At 45.3% G+C, this 16,987-nt stretch overlaps 1 protein-coding gene and 1 long non-coding RNA gene across 2 annotated transcripts; both read right to left on the reverse strand.

Moving 5' to 3' along the window:
* Window positions 1-527: 527 nt before the first annotated feature.
* LOC148443284 (ciliary microtubule-associated protein 2-like) lies at window positions 528-12,905 on the reverse strand. Its single transcript, XM_088463024.1, has 6 exons — window positions 12,862-12,905; window positions 12,652-12,795; window positions 4,074-4,241; window positions 2,365-2,493; window positions 1,873-1,994; window positions 528-618 (listed from the first exon to the last, which is right to left on the reverse strand). The coding sequence occupies exons 1-6, from the start codon at window positions 12,901-12,903 to the stop codon at window positions 528-530; spliced, it is 696 nt and encodes a 231-aa protein (XP_088319150.1). The 5' UTR covers window positions 12,904-12,905.
* Window positions 12,906-12,932: 27 nt separating this feature from the next.
* Window positions 12,933-14,502, reverse strand: LOC148443285 (uncharacterized). The gene is made up of 4 exons (XR_015875704.1): window positions 14,419-14,502; window positions 13,765-13,923; window positions 13,565-13,687; window positions 12,933-12,997 (listed from the first exon to the last, which is right to left on the reverse strand). It is a non-coding gene; the product is annotated as an uncharacterized LOC148443285 (long non-coding RNA).
* Window positions 14,503-16,987: the final 2,485 nt, after the last annotated feature.

The following is a 16,987-nucleotide window of genomic DNA, read 5'->3' on the forward strand; positions in this document are numbered from 1 at the left end:
TGTACACCACCATAGTATAACTTCCTTTCTCATTTCATTGAACATGATCATGTTGTAGTTATTAGCGGTAGCACCCTATGAGTTGAATATAAATCTGTTATAGTGTCAATGGTGAAGTTATTTAATCGGAGGGGGATATCATTGCCAACAATTATTATTGAAAGATAACAGCAGTGACTACTCCCTCATAGGACTCTAATTCATTTACCCATCCATGCTGAATCCCTCAATTACACTGAAGGACAGTGTTATGAATTGAGCTGTTGGAAAACCTGGGAGTGCTTCATAAAATAACAAGAGGTAATAACTATTGAATATCTCCTGGAACATATAAGAAACAGACCACTATATATAACAATTATCCTGATGAAAATGAGTAACGTGTGCAATTAATAGCAATAGACAGATTTTTGCATTAAGATGTTAATGATTAATTCCCACAGTTCCTCTTAACACATAAAACATTAGATTATCCATCATTTCAAGTTCTCAGCCAAAATGATGTCCGGTAAGCCTCATCCTCTCTCTCATGTAGTAGTAGATTGTAGTAGAGGACCATTAGCCGGTGCTACTAATGGCTGAACAGGCAAAGTACTGTGTGATCTCTGGATCCGTTCCCTAGAACAACAAACAGTGGAATTAGAAAATATAATGGCCGTCAGAATGAGAATTCAAGTCCATCTTCTTGTAGGGCACAACTTACATGTTAAGAGGATGTATAAACAATACACTACTGAGGGGGACATTTCTGAGACTGATGCACAGATAACAGAACACAAAAGTTGCTGTAACTCAGCAACCAATCAGTTTTTCTAGTACAGTTTGAATAAATTAAAGGCAGCATCTAGAGCTCTTTAGCCTCAGTGAGCCCACTGGTTGCTAATCACATGTTAGTATATATTATACTAAGGATGTGGTTCCCAAACTGGGTTCTGTGGTACCTGGGGTGCAAATAAATTACTTGGGCCACCATATTTGTAGGCTGGGCCATGTGCTACCTGTTAGCCTTAGAACGTCAGAGTGCAGCCAGTTACACAGGCTGCACTACTTGTGTGTGGCTGTGCTGTACAGCCCCATCTGTCTTCTCATTTCTCCTCCCTCCTTCTCTGTGCAGCAAAGTGAGAAGAGGTTAATGAGCACCAAATATTTGCTGCCAATACAACAAGGGTGAATGAGCGCTCTGCACAGATTCCTGTCCTGATGGGAGAATTCATTGTTGTCTCTTCTTCACCAGTCCAGCCCTGACTTTGGTCCACCCACCCAAGTTTGTCACATCCTCTGTGTGCATCTCTGCTCCCTGTCTGTGTCCCTATCTGTCCCTCTCTATCTCCAAAATGTAATATGTACCTGTTTCTCTGTCAATCCTTTGTGGGTATATCTCCCATTGTCCCTCATCCCAGCTATTCCCCCTATGTTTTTTTGGGGGGAGATTCATTTAAGTATGAAGTTCCAACTGTGCACACAGCAGGTTATTACTGATGAAAAGTCTAGCTTACTCTTGCTTGCACCTCTATGGGGTGCAAGAAAAAACGTGTTAGGAATTCCCGTCATAGGACCCACATTGTATTAGTGCACAAGGTTCCAACAGAACCTCGAAGCTAATGGAGGAGTCTATTTACTAAGCTTTAGATGGAGATAAAGTGGACAAAGCTAAAGTACCAATCAACCAGCTCCTAGCTGTCATTTTTCAAACACAGCAGTTAGGAGCTGATTGGAATGCACTTGATCTTAGTAAATAGCTCCCCCCTGGCCTAGGGATGCTGTGAAAAAAATGCTGAGGACCTAAGGGGACCATGTACCAAACAAAGTTTGGGAACCACTGTACTAGGGTATGTTAACCATTGAATGCAAAAGAACCAAATTGTAACTCACTTGAAAGCTTTTTCTTTTTCCCGATCAGAGAAAGAGCGTGCGGTTTTTGAGAGAAATGCGGATCGGTAAGTTTTGCCACTTGTGGGTTTGTTGATATCGTATCGACCAACGCCGACTGGGTTCTGCAATGTGACAAGTACAGTAGATTAACTGAATGTGAGAAACAAGGGGACTGGATAATCCGGAGGTTCTAATACTCTGTCTAAGACATAAGCTTTCAATTTGAAGACAGTACTAATTCAGGGTCCATATTCATAAACGTGGCGAACAGAAGGAAAATGCTAAAAGTATTTGAAACTATTTTTATACTATAAAGCAAAAAAAAAAAGCTTGCTGTAAATGTGAGTGCGAAATACCCATAGATCTCAGGGAGTTACTGTGTAAGTTTGTGCAGAGCAACCCAAAATCTTAGGAAGAGCTAACTTAGGCCGAGTCAGCACCAGTAATGCAGAAATAAAAAGAACATCTATATTCTATGCACAATAAACTTACATTACTTCCAAAGAGGACTCTGCATGACTTTCTGTCAAATCGCTTAGCAGAGGTCAGGAAGGGAACCGAGGACTGCCTCACAGAAGCGAACACTGATTTTACATCATAGGAACCAGGACCTAGGGAATGCTATCATGAAAAACAATAGATCAAGATGCAGTGACACACAGTATATTAGTATAACACAGGCATAACAGGCCGCACAGACACTTCCTGTAAGAACTCTTGCTGCGCGTACATAAACATTGCAGATATTATTGCCTAGGTGTCATTAGTATTGATACTGGAAGCTAGTCACTAGGAGGACTGTCACAGATCACCCCACTAACCATGTGCACTTTATTGCTCCCTCTAGGGACTGATTCTGAGCCAGACAAAGTGGCGTACGTGTTTGCGCTCTTCTGTCACAGTCTCACCTGTGACTTTATGCTAATTCTACAATAAGCACTTGGTGTACAGCCGTGCGCAGGAATGTGCAAGGACTGAGACAGCCACTTTGTGCATCTGTAGGTGCTACATTACTGCTTGGTGCGTCACTGCTAGGTGCAGATTCTCCGTCAGAGTGTGGCCTCCAATGCACGCAATTAAGCATCTGATTCCAAAACCCCTCCTGCGACACACCCGCAAAACTCCCATAACACACCCATAAGATGCATCTTCCTGTGTCAGAAGAGCCACCTCCCAGTTACCGTTCAGGAATGCCCAATACATTTCTGATTCCATGCAAAGGTATCATTGGGTCCTGCGACTTTGTACCCACATACTGTGGGACGCTCAAGCTGAAATTTAAACGCATGCAAAGTTGAAAAAACATTGACCAATGCGAGAATATCGGCATTGGAACATACTCATAATAGGGCTCAATGGGTACATTTACTCAAGTGAGTTTTTAGAAGTGGAGATGTTGCCCATAGCAACCAATCGGATTCTAACTATTAGATTCTAGTTAAATGTTAAGTAGAATCTGATTGGTTGCTATGGGCAACATATCCACCTCTAAAAATTCTCACTTTATTAAATATATCCCCTAGTGTCTTCATTTACCTTTATGTAGCATATGTGGTGTAGCACTTGCATGAAAGTACGTGATCACCAGCCAGCATCAGTGGGCTACTATAATTATATATGAGACGCAAGAGTGGGATGGCCAAGTATAAGCTTCCCCAATATATCATTTCTGCACGATTCATGCTGCCCAATAGACACCAGCACAGCAGTTCCAATGCCTTATTTAGCCCCTCAGTTCCTTCCATCTTTAACATACTGTATGTGCAGTCCTTTTAAATAACCAGCTCTGGAAAGCTGTGTTCTATATGTACAGTACATACATTTTGTATTAAGGAATGTATCAAATTCAGGATTCTGTTGGAGACTTGGATGGACCTTAACAGCAACTCAAACATTTGGGATTCATTTAGATCCATGGGATTCAGCCAACTAAACCCAAATTCTGAGCTTACAGGAATGTTAGTGCACAAAACACTTGTTACAGCCAGGAGTCAAAATACTATTTTATCATGCTAAGTCTTAATATGCAATTAAGTAATGGAAACATATTATATGGCCCATCCATAGTTGTGTACATTTGCATAAAGGGTGCATTTGTATACATTCACACCCATCCAAGTTTCCATGGTAATACAGGCTAGATTTTGAAGCAGACATCCTGCAAATGGTTTGTACTGGATAATCAAATCCTGAATACTGACAAGTGGCCGGGGACAGTGGGCAAGCGAGCTGTAGAATATCCTGTCCGTTGGAGTTTTTGGAAAGCGATGAATTGTTCCAAACTTGCCATGTTTCTTTTTTTGATCATTTTCAAGATCTTCAATGAATGACTTTGCATCAAAGTATCCTAGCTCTGTCTGATAACATTCCTAGGGATATAATGAAACAGACATAAATACACACACAGAATAACCACCACATTCTGGCCACTTGTTTTTGCCTTTTTGGGAGAATGTAGGTGGGTTGAGTCTAGCACGTGATGTTCTGAAGCTATATCATGTGCACTGTGAATATATTTCATACACTTCTATTAGCACATTCAGTCATATTTTTAACCTCCATCTGTATTGAATCAGGAATACTAGAAGCAGAATTTAGGGTTGGCCATCGACCATTGATGATTGGCAACCATCGATGGTCTGATGTCGATCATAACTAGTTTTACCGTCAATCGGAGGCCACCAATGGTGAACATCAATGGCAAAATCCAAATGGCTAATGCCGGCTGTGTTCAGCGCATGCGCAGAGTTAAACCATTGATGGCTTAATCATTGATGGTTTCTTACTGATGGTTTGAAACCATTAGCCATGGATAACAGAGCCGTTGTTAGTCGACCCTAGTAGAATTTTGTGCACATGATTGGCGTAGCAGCACTGATAGCAGAAAGGCCGAGTTTTGCATAAAAAAAAAATCCTGTGGATATTCATGTCCCTGATGTCCACTCAAAGCACTAATCTTATAGGTAGGCATGGTATGTAAAACAGTATCTATGCTTATAAAGTAAATGCAAAAAAGATGAGGCAGTTTGTGTCCAGTTCTCCAAAGAACAGGAAACCCAATGTAAGGGCCGATGCAGATTTGAACGTAACTTTGTTTTGCAATTGGCTTCTGAGTGTTTTTGTGCTGTGTATGCTCCATAGCTGAGTCCTATGCAACTCAGTCGCATGACCGCTTCGCAGTCCTATCAACAGAATTGCGTGCTATGCAGAGTAGTGTGTACACAGCGATATGGCTGTTATCAGACTGGTGCATTCATAACAATGGTGTCTATGAAAGCGAGCAAATGCATAGGGACAGTGGGCTGAACAGATGGGACAGCACAGTTGGTATAGTGGTCAGCATTGCAGACTCACAGTTCCAAGATCAGGAGTTCAGTTCCTGACCAAGGCCTTCGGCTCTCCCAGTTTCCTCCCAGACTCCAAAAAACATAGCGTAGATTTACTGACTTCTGATAAAAAAGGACCCTAGTGTGTATGTATGTTCATGGGATACGGACCATAGATTGTAAGAACCATTGGGGCAGTGAAGGACTGAATTGTTCTTTGTAAAGCGTAGCATTATATATTCTAAATGTAAATAAATAAATGCGTACAGCTCTGCAAACAGGTGATCAACCACATTAGTTTCCTGTGCGCACAGTAGCGTATAACTGCATCCAACTTACATTCAACCCCTCATCGGCCCCATAGTGTGAAACTTGTGAGATTATTATATATATAAATAATATAAAATAAGAGATATGGTAAGAACTTACCTTTGATATCTCTATTTCTGCAAGGTCCATAGGGTTCCACAGGGATACCTTGGGTTATAGTCATGGCTTGGCCATCGGGCACCACACAGTTAACTTTGTGCTCCCAGTATGCACTGGGTCCCCCTCCCCCAGGCCAAGGCACCTCAATTCAGTAATAAGCCAAGGCCATAGGAGGAGAGAAAAAGAGAGAAGGAAGTCTGGAATACACGAGAATCACATTCTCACAACAGGGAGACGGAAAATCGGTGACCAGAACCAGACCCATATGAAGCACAGGGCGACAGGGTGGGCTCCTTGTGGAACCCTATGGACCTTGCAGAAATAGTGATAACAAAGGTAAGTTCTTACCATCTCTCTTATTTTCTGCAGCAGGCTCCATAGGGTATCCACAGGGATACCTTGGGAGTTCCCAAAGCAGTATCCTCAACGGTGGGGGCGCTCCTGTGCAGAAAGGAGCTGCCCATGATGGACCCACAGACCTCATAGAATGAGCAGTAACAGAGGGCGGAACAGGAATGCCCTCATGACTGTAAGCCTCAGAAATCGCCATGCGAATCCACCTGGCCAACGCTTGCTTGTTGGCCGGCCAACCCTTCTTATGGAAACCATAGAGGACGAACAAAGTGTCCGACTTCCTAAGGGAACTGGTATGGTAAAACCGTAGAGCTCGTACCACAAGGTCTTGTGAGTTAAAGGCCGGCACTACAATTTCCCCATTAATGTGGAAACTATAGACCACCTTAGGCAGGAACCCAAGGCAAGTCCGAAGCACTGCCCTGCTGCTGTGAAAAACCAGAAAGAGCCCCCAAATCTGACACCCTCCTGGCGGAAGCAATAGCCAGGAGAAACACAGTCTTAGCTGTGAGCCATTTGAGATCCACGGAGCCCAGTAGTTCAAATGGAGGTCAATTCCCAAGGAGCCACAGTAGGCACAAAGGGAGGCTGTATGCGAAGAGCACCCTGCATAAAAGGTGCGAACATCCGAGAGTGGAGCAATCCTCCACTGAAACCACACAGACAGTGCGGAAACATGTACTTTCAATGAGGCTAGACGAAGACCCTTATCTAATCCTGCCTGGAGAAAAGCCAGAACCCTGGATATCCGAAATACCTGGGAATCGTACCCCCTGGGGCGACACCATTCAAAGAAGGTATGCCATACCCTGTGGTAAATCCTGGCAGAAGCAGGTTTCCGAAGCATGGATGTCTCAAGACCCACGCCGTCAAAGACAGACGACTCAAATCCGTGTAAACACAAGGACCCTGAGACAACAGGTCCGGACGTTGAGGAAACAGCAACAGAGCGTCTATGGAGAGACTCTGAAGATCTGAGTACCAGTGACGTCCGACCACACTGGAGCCACCAGCAGGATCATGCCTCCCTCTTGCTTGAACTTCTTCAATACCCGAGGAAGAAGGGAGAAAGGAAGAAACAGGTACGCAAACTGGAAGGTCCACCGAACCGACAGAGCGTCTACCAGGAGAGCCTCTGCGTCTCTTGTTCTGGACCCGTACACTCTTAGCTTGCATTTGTATCTGGAGGCCATGAGATCTATCTCTGGAAAACCCCATTTGTCCACCAGGAGTTGGAAGACCTCCTGGTGAAGTGACCACTTCCCTGGATGTACATCGTGTCGACTGAGGAAGTCCGCTTCAGAGTTGAGTACTCCTGGAATGAACACTGCCGTATGGAATCTCATGCATGAACACCACACATTATGCACAGTTAAGCTGCTAACATGACGCTCAGTAGCGAATGCACAATATCCTGCATGCGAACGCTGTTTATTAGCTGCATGCGTGCACATCTGCCCCAAATCAGATAAACCTAACTAGCGTCTTTACATCAAACCCCACATACTCACACATTACATATTCACATACAAGGTTCCAAAAGCTTTAAAAGGTATAAGATTCAAGTATGCACATTTACTATAATTGCTATGAAATAAAGATTATTTTGTAACTAAGGTTTTATATGTGATAAGTAAGCCATGTTTGGTATTGTACTGATGCATACTCTCTCAACAGTATTCCGGTAACATCGATGTAGAGATCGCAACAGGCATTCTCAACTTATGGACCGCAGAGACTTCAAGCAACAAAATGAACATTATATGACCAACCATTAGGATTTGCATGAGGTGGGAAACCAGAGACCACCAGTTGTTAGAGGCTGGACTGTGTATATTTGAACCAACCTGTTAAATGCCTTGTAACATATGCCCTCTCCTTTAGGACCAATGGTATTAGCAACAAACTTCTCTATTGTGTTGTCTATTTCTGGAGGGTATAAATATGTGTGCTCTGACCCTGGGTTTCGAGTCTTCGTGCTGAATGCTGATTGACGAGGGGTTTCTTGCTGATGCCTACATCTGGTCCAGAGCGCTGCGTATGTATAACTGTACTTGGGTCTGTATAATTCCTTTGCGCTAAATTTGTACTTATAACTAGCGTGTAACTGACTGTACTTTTGCTTGAATAATATTTTGTGCTTTGGAACCACAGGTTCTAGGTCTGGAGTCTTTATTTACTGTATAACTGCGTATGCAAAATAGCGTCGTCCTTAGAGGTTTATAGGCAGGATATCAGAAGGTATAGGCAGGGGTGTATAGAGGTTCAAAGGCAGAATCCTTAATCCGACCATGTGATCCATCCCATCTGAAGAGGATCAGCCTCTGTAGAGGTCTTGAACGAAACTGGGCATATTCCACCATGTCGAATGTCGACACCATGGAAATCAGTAATCTCAATGCCAAGTGAATGAACACCTGGCGACCCTGGAGACAAGAACGTAACCTGGTATGTAGGGCTGAGATCTTCTCCTCTGTAAAGAAGATTCTCTGCTGCTGAGAGTCCAACAGTGCTCCCAGATGCATCATCCTCTGAGATGGCATCAGTGAGGACTTTTTCCAATCGATCAGCCGTGAGTATGCAACACCGATATTGTCAGTTGCAGATGATTGCGAAGTACCTCCGGAGACCCTGCTAGGAAAAGCAGGTTGTCCATGAAAGGTAACAGGCGAACCCCCTGTAACCGCAGGCGAGCCGCCATGACCGCCATTACCTTGGTGAACACCTGCGGAGCCGCGGAAAGAACAAACGGCAGCGGTTGAAACTGGTAATGGTGATCCAATACAGCAAATCTGAGAAACCTCTGAGGAGCCGTAGCAATGGGGATATGCAGGTAGGCATCCTGAATATTCAGGGACACCATGAAATCCCCAGGTTCCATAGCTAATATAATGGAACGTCGAGTCTCCATACTGAACCGAGGGACCCTCAGAGACTTGTTGAGAGCCTTGAAGTTGAGAATAGGACGGACAGAACCGTTCGGTTTTGGTACCAAAAAGAGATTGGAATAAGAACCCATCCCCCTGAGGGACGGGGGGACTGGAACTATGACCCCGTCTTGGAGCATAGAACTTACCACTTTCTGGATTTCCAGAGCCTTTGTGGAATGAAGGCCTACCTCCGGAGTGTAGGAAACAAAACTGATGGGGAGGCCTTCTGTTGAAGGAGAGGGCGTACCCGTGAGAAACCACTTCTCTGACCCAGGTGTCTGTGATAATCATCCACCAGTGCTGGGCAAACCAAAGAAGTCGGCCTCCCACCCTGGGGTTCCCCAAGGGGAGGCCCAACTCATGCTGAGAGTTTGCCCTAGGCTTGGTGACAAGGCGTCTAGCACTCCAAGGTCGCTTCTTGGACTAGGGTGTCTTCCTGGTGGCTCCTGATGGCCTGGGAAAAGACTGCACCTTCTGCTTACCTTGAGGACGATCGTCTTTTCAGCCTAAGTAGCAGTCCTAGACGGAGCCTGAGGCGATGGCAGACATGCAGACTTTGCAGCTGCCAATGTACTTACAATTTTATCCAGGTCTGGGCCGAAGAGGACCAGACCATTAAACGGCAAGCCTTCCAGGCCCTTCTTTGAATGCAGACGTGGAATCTAAGAACGTAACCACCACGATCGGCAAGCCGAAACTGCTGCTGCTGAAATCCTGGAAGTAAGCGGGCTAACATCCAACGCTGCTTCGCTAATATAAGTAGCAGAATCACGGATACTACCAGCACCGTCTGCTCCTCAGAAGCATCAGAGGAGAATGACGATTAAAAAGCATCAGCCCATTTTTCCATGGCCCAAGCCACCCAACAGACCGCCATGAGCAGTCTGGCGGATCCCCCGGCCAAAGAGTAAATGGATGTTAAGTAAATCTCTACCTTGCGGTCCGAAACGTCCTTAAATGAGGACATAGACGGCATGGGTAAGATTGCACTCTTAATCAGGCGTGTCACATGGGAATCCACCTGAGGAGGGGTGTCCCACTTAGTGAAGTAATCCTCTGCAAAGGGATAAGAATATGAGTCTCTTTTGGGGCTGAAACATTCTGCCTGGGAATTTCCACGCTTCCTCCATATGGTCCACCAGCTGACCAGAGAGGAAAAACTGACGCCTTACCTTTTAAAGTATGCGTAAGACGATGCAGTCTCAGGGAGACAGTCATCCTCCATAACCCTGCGGAAAGCTTTAATTAGCCCGGATACATAAATCCTGCACTTATACTCAACCGCTTAAGTGGGTCGTTCCGAGTCAGATTCCGGGAGCTCCCCTTCATCTGACATCATCATCGTCATAATGTGGTAACAGTGGCGCTACTAATGGTCTCTCAGCAGGCCGTAGAGCGGGCACCTGCAAAACGTCCGTTAAGTTCTGTACTGTGGCGGACCGAGGGCCTGATTCAGAGACGGATGCTCTGAAAGAGCGCTCGCTCTGATTCAGGGCGGTTTTTTTTTTTGTGCGGCCTCCAGGCAACTCGCATAGCTGTGGGTGACCACCCACAGCTATTGCGACCGGCCAGGCCATCGCGACCATCGGGGCTTGTGGTAGGGTCTTGTGGACGCAAGCCTCAGAGAGCTTCCGGCTCTAATAGAGCCGGAAGCTCTCCCACTGACATCACTGGTGATGTCAGTGGGGCCACCCACAAACGGCAGGCGTTCGCTTGGGAACGCCTCAGTTTGTGAAGCCACCCCCCCAGCCACGCCTCCAAAATGGTGCGAGCTGTCGATCAAAATTGATAGCCGCCCCGTTTTGGTGCAAGACCCGGAGCAACGGAGCGCCCGTCGCTAGCCGGGTCTCACGCGTGCGCACGTCAGAGCCGGCGCTTGCCTGCACTAACAGCGCTATCATCAACCACTCAGATGCTAAGTCTGAAGTGGGAATAGCGCTACCTGACCAAACATTAAGCTGTAGGAGAGGTAGGATGGTGGGGGACCCAGGCTCCACATTCCTACTCAGCGTTGCTGTGCATCCAAGATGGCCACCGTGCGTTCTGTAGGCGGAGCCGTGGGGAAGGATCCCAAGCACCAGCGCGCCAAGCCTCAGTAGAAAGGCAGCTGGTGCAGTGAGAGAGGGGTCTTTCCCATAGTCTAAAACCGGAAAAGCACCCTCTCTGGCAGGCCATTAACCCTCAGGATGCTGGAGCGCTTCCTTAATGCTCCAGCCCCATATCCCTGGTGGTCTAGTGGTAGCGCAGGATGAGTACCTGGCTCCACTAACTGCACCCCTCAGGTAGCCCCCAGCCCTGAGGACACTGGACTGTGCCACAGTGGGCTCCGTCCGCAGACGCCCCCTGTGCTTACCTTGTTGCTCCCTGTGCACCTGACCACAGTCCTGCTAGCTGGGACCCCCAGAAAAGCCTGCAGAGTTCCCTGGTTCAGTACCGGTGGCTCAGCGCCAGCAGGGGTGTAGGTGGGGTAGTGGGGGCTTCCGCTGGACTGTCCCCACTAGCCGCACTTGCAGTCTTCTTAACTTCGGGGCTGTTTTTGCCAGCAGCCCCCATGCAGTGACCCGACTATGGACGGGTACCAACTGAAACTGAGGTGCCTTGGCCTGGGGGCGGGGTTATAGGAGGGGGGCCCAGTGCATGCTGGGAGCACAAAGTTAACTGTGTGGTGCCCGATGGCCAAGCCAGGACTATAACCCAAGGTAACCCTGTGGATACCCTATGGAGCCTGCTGCATAAATATATTTTAAATAAACAAATTCAAATGTTTTCTGTATTAGTTCCCTAATCGTAAACAATTATAGACATTCCACCCATAACTGCACCAAGTGGGACAATAATAACACCAATTTGACCTACAATGTTACAAGTTTCTCCAGATAAAGTTGGCCAAATCTGGCAATTTCCACATACAATTTATTCATTTACCACCCCTGCAGTGTCTTTGATCAAGAGGTCATAAAATCTTGTGGGTGGCTGTATTTTATTGTACTGTATTGTATAGGGTGCAGTTATTCAACCTCACCTCCTGATGGTCAGATCTGCCTTATTCAGAGATGTACGCAAACCCAATGGTGTGAGATCTGTGCATGTGCAGATCTCGTTCTGAGAGATCGCTAGCAGTGCCCCCTAAGCCACAACATGAATGACAAGCTGCGGCAGTTTGGGGACTGGGTGGTCTTGAAAACAGATGTGTCGGCCCCATTTTTGAGGCACGCCGTGGCCAGTGTCTGCGTCTTGCAACACAGGGTTACTCAGATGGCAGATGTTCCCACAGAGTGAGCCGATGCTGCACCCCTCGGATCTGCAATGCATACAGTAGGCGTCATTTTAAACTAGACGCCACCTGTGGCATAAGCATATTATTGCACAGCCGCTGCATGCAGAGTCGCAGTCTGTGCATTATCACCCATCTCTGATCAGGCCCAGAGTCTTCTGGATTTCCAAGTTGGCCACAGAACAGAGAAGATTGCTTTTTCTTATTTTTTTAAACAAGGGAATATTGTGATCATTACATGGTAGCCATAAATCACAAACAATACTTAAAGAGAAGTATACCATTTATATAATAATTGAAAATAAAAAAGTACAGGCATATACTATTGTATACCTCCTGTACCGTTCGTCATATACTGGTTCCCTAATTTCTTATATTCAGTTTTATACATGTACATACTATATGTGGTCAGCATCTTCCATTCAATGACCTCTAATGGAAGCGTTCCACTTTGTAGCATACTTACAGGTGTAGCAAAGTGTCCGTACAGGATGTGCTGTGATCTTGGCCCGGTGAATAGGTCATAAGGTCCTCTTTTACCCACAACGTGCTTCAAGGTTTCATCTATGGAGCATTTTAGGTTGTAGGTTCCTGGTCCCGGCACACATTCCTGAAATATGAGCAGTGCATTAGGAAAGCAATGACACACGGCCCCTCTCATCCCATAATCACTTACATTGCTGCTTGCTGAGCCACATTTAGTCGTTTCGCTGTCCATTATACCCTTGGAGCTGGCAGACTCTGAAGCCCTCTCTTCTATGAGTGTGTGGATTCCCTGCTTTGCCGTAAGTTCCAGGTCCTGGGGTACAATTCTGTGTGGAGGACAGAAACAGGAATCATGAACAAAATAGATCACATAGCAAACATTCATCTGCATGTGACATCATTCACACACTGCCAGGAAGGGGGTACAGAACTGATTCAGGTGTCTATTTATTAAGATGAGAAAAGTCCTTTCTCTGGTGTTTTCACCAAAGGGCTTTTCTGTGCTTTTATTACATTATTAACAGATTAGCACCAGTGAAATCAGTGTGTGAGGCTTACCCCCGCCCCTATAAATCTCTATGGAGATGGCAGCTTACTGTAATTTATTCAGATTGCGTTACACTGTACCCGACAACGGGGACATGCAAAAATGGAAATACTTTGCTTCGCCAGCGTCGGGTCAAGCTACCGTGTAAAACAGAGGGGGCGCTGCCAGGGCATGCTTATATTACTGTGACCGTTCGCCGGCAGCACTAGGCTGGGAATTGGTTAATCGGTCCCATAAATGCACAGTGTGTACCTAGAACTAGCCTACAGTTTGGCTGACCCACAATGTGTAGAGGATCATTGTGCATATTCCTAGAACTCCTCTATCACTGTTTAACATGCTCTACCTTTAATTCGTCCTTGAATCGCACATCTTTAGTGTTACACAGTCCTCGCACGCTGGCAGGTTTCTTTTCCATTAGCTCCAGAAATGACTTTATGTTGTATCGACCCGGCCCCATGTTTTGCTTCTAAAGTAATCAAGCATACAAACGTTTCAGAAAATTGATTCATGTTTCCCAGAGTGTAAATTACAGCTTCACCTCACCAGCAAACGGTTCCTCTCCCATGTTTCCTTGTACAGGACATGTGGCATCACAGTCAGCCGTTCTGTTTCTTCTGCTCTTTTCCATCCAGGCGTAGATGCAACTCACTCCAGAACGAAAGGATTATAGGGATTATAGGTTCCAGGCCCTAAACGTCTTGCCTGGATTAAATCACAGTCTTTTTACAGATACAATTTATGTCCAACATTCACATTCTTACTTAAAAATAAGAAAAAACGTGAAAAATGTTTTCTTTCTCAAGAAAAACATATAGAGAAAACCAGTCTTACCCTATAAAATACAGCCCTGCAATCAACAGAGGCTTAGGTAGATGAGGGACAGAGGGGGTAAGTGGTGTCCTGTGACCTCTAAAAGGACATTATTGTTATTCGGATGTAGCCTTGAACTGTACATCTTTCATAAACTTTCTTGAATCTAAAATCAACTTCATCAACTAGATCTTATTTAATAACATGGTGCAATGAGCATGAACTGTTTCAATCCACAGCAACCAACCAGATATCACTTTACAGGACTCTAGAGACACAAATTAATTTATGTAGTTGCCATTGGCTACTGCATGTTCCCCTCCTAATATTTTATGAAATATGTTCTTTAGAGTTTCTTAGCCAGTGGTGTATCATATATGTACTCACTGTCTCTGAAGTTGCCCTCTTGCAGTAAGGTACTTGTGTGTAGGAACCAGGTTTCTTAAATTCAGGATAAACCGCAGATACATCAAATCTATGGGATAAGATAGAAAATCTAAATGTAACTATTTATGTAAAAAAATGTATTTGTTGTTCACTCATTGGTTCGTGGCTAAAAAGTGTGTAAACATTAAAGAACAGTGGGGCCTGATTCACTACGGATAACTATTGCAATCGCGGCTGCGATTACGCACACAGGTGTGCTGAAACAATATGCTAATGAATGCTATCGCAATGCCGTCGCACAGCCAACATAAAGACGCCCACTACCGCTATGTCACATCCGTAATACCTTGCAGTGCTGTGTATACATCGGGAACATCGAGTAACATCGGCCCCTCACGCACAATTACAGCAGGTATGACCTTACTCATAAATTGCTCGTTGCACGCAGTGAGTACTCAAGCTGTGTATGCCGTCGCAGTGGACAATTTATGCACGTCCATGCAACGGCGTTCAAACGGACAGGCACGCCAACGTTTCTCCAGCCACTCCTCCATCACCACCCCCAAACACCCTCCTGTCCTTCAGTCTGTGATGGCTTTGTATCGATCGCAATGCTAACTCACGTACGCGCACTGCAATGCATACGAAGTACGTACCATCGGCCGATTTGCGATCCGTAATGAATCAGGCCCAGTGACCGCAAACCATGACTGATTCTACATAAGTAACTAATTGCTTCCTGACCATATGATAGAGGTTCCCAAACTCCGCCATACAGTCCATGTTTTAAGGATATCCATGCTTGAGCACAGGTGATCTACCGTATATACTCGAGTATAAGCCGAGTTTTTCAGCACAAAAAATGTGCTGAAAAAGTACCCCCTCGGCTTATACCCGAGTCAAGTGTAGCGCTGACCGGACGGAGTTCGGTCAGCGCTACACACTGCCAAACACACAGCCGCCGGAGCCGGCTGCTGCGTGTTTGGTGTAATCAGCAGCGGCTGAGAGTCTGTCAGACTCTCAGCGGCTGCTGCTGCTCCCACTGCGGGAGCCATCTTCCGGCTCCCGCAGTGGGTGATGGGAGACAAGTCGTCATGACGACGTCTCTCCCATGAAAGCGGCCGGAGGAGCGGACAGCGGCGGGACCAGGAGCGGGATTTTCAGGTAAGTGTTTTTTTTTTTTATTCTTGTTAAGTCTCTCTCTACTGCGGGGGGGGGGGAACTGTATAAATCACCGGGACTCTTGGAAATGGTTGCACCAGTTGTTTAGCAGATTAGAACTTAGATGCTGATTAAGTACCGCCGTGTGTAAAGTGGAATCCAGTTCTGACTTATATATTAAAGTAGGGTCATATGTTAATTTTTCATATACTGCAGTGTCCAAAAGTTGATTATCTAATTCCTGTTTGTACTGGAGAATATTTTGAATATTCAGGATTGAGGATGTTCATGGACACCATTGTTAATACACCGCTATTTAAGGTAAGCTTCCTTATTTGTCACACTTTTACACCCTGATGACAAGACCGCCCAGGTCTTGAAACGTTGGCGAATAAAGTCACTTTTCTTCATTTATAAAGACCGTGGAGTGCCGCCTGTAGCTGTTTTCTGACAGACATCGCATTTTTACATACATACACATATATATATATATATATATACACTGTACAAAAAAAATAGGCAGCACTCGGAGACTGGATAAGACTCGTGAAACCCTCAGCCGAGGGACTTTTAATCAATCATAGGTCGACGTTTCGGGGTCTTGCACCCCTTCCTCAGGACAGCAGAATAACACAATTCAAACAAACAGACATATTTATATCATAACTACTCACCACTAAACAGGCGCCATGCACACCTGAGCTCCGTCCAGCAGCCGCACTTCCGGTCGCGGCAAGTCCGCAAAAACCGGAAGTGACAATTAGATATCAGGTCTAAAAAATTTGAGAGGAGAGGGTATCCGGTGGAAGAATTGATTAAGGCTAGACAAAAAGCATTGTCTGAGTAGGGAAGAGTTATTGAGAATTGATCCTAAGGACAAAAAGCTAAATCAGCTACCATGGGTCCATGAATACGATGTTAAGAGCAAATATACCAACAAAAGAGCTAAGAAGTTATGGCCCATTATTACATCTGATCCAGAGCTAAAGTGTTTGCACAATACTAAACTATTACCTAGCTATACCAGAGGGAGAAATATCAAAGATCTGGTGGTTAAAACTGATGTGACAAATTTTTTAAAACCTATGCCTAAGCCCAATTTCTTGACACGTAAAGATGGATGTTTTAAGTGCCTAGGGTGCACGACGTGTTCATATCTTGAGACCGGGGATACCATACTCCATCCATACTCGGGGAAAAGATATAAAATTAAGTGGCCTTTGACATGTACCTCTAGATTCATCATCTATGTTATTATATGCCCATGTGGCCTATATTACATAGGCAAAACTGAATGCCAATTTAAAATCAGAATGGCTCAACATAGATCGGCAATTAGAACAGCTATCTCCACTAATGGTAGTGAACAACCGGTAGCACGCCACTTTGCGCATAACAAACACAGTAT

The sequence above is a fragment of the Taudactylus pleione genome, unplaced genomic scaffold (genome assembly GCF_031769625.1).
Source record: "Taudactylus pleione unplaced genomic scaffold, aTauple2 ptg001313l, whole genome shotgun sequence".
Lineage (NCBI taxonomy): Eukaryota > Metazoa > Chordata > Amphibia > Anura > Myobatrachidae > Taudactylus > Taudactylus pleione.

What these genes read in the sequence shown, in the direction of transcription:
- LOC148443284 (XM_088463024.1), bottom strand. Translation starts at nt 12,903, where the DNA reads ATGGACAGCGAAACGACTAAATGTGGCTCAGCAAGCAGCAAT. An exon ending in GTGGCTCAGCAAGCAGCAAT is followed by an intron (nt 12,796 to 12,861) that starts GTAAGTGATTAT and finishes CTCATATTTCAG; the next exon opens with GAATGTGTGCCGGGACCAGG. An exon ending in ACGGACACTTTGCTACACCT is followed by an intron (nt 4,242 to 12,651) that starts GTAAGTATGCTA and finishes TTATATCCCTAG; the next exon opens with GAATGTTATCAGACAGAGCT.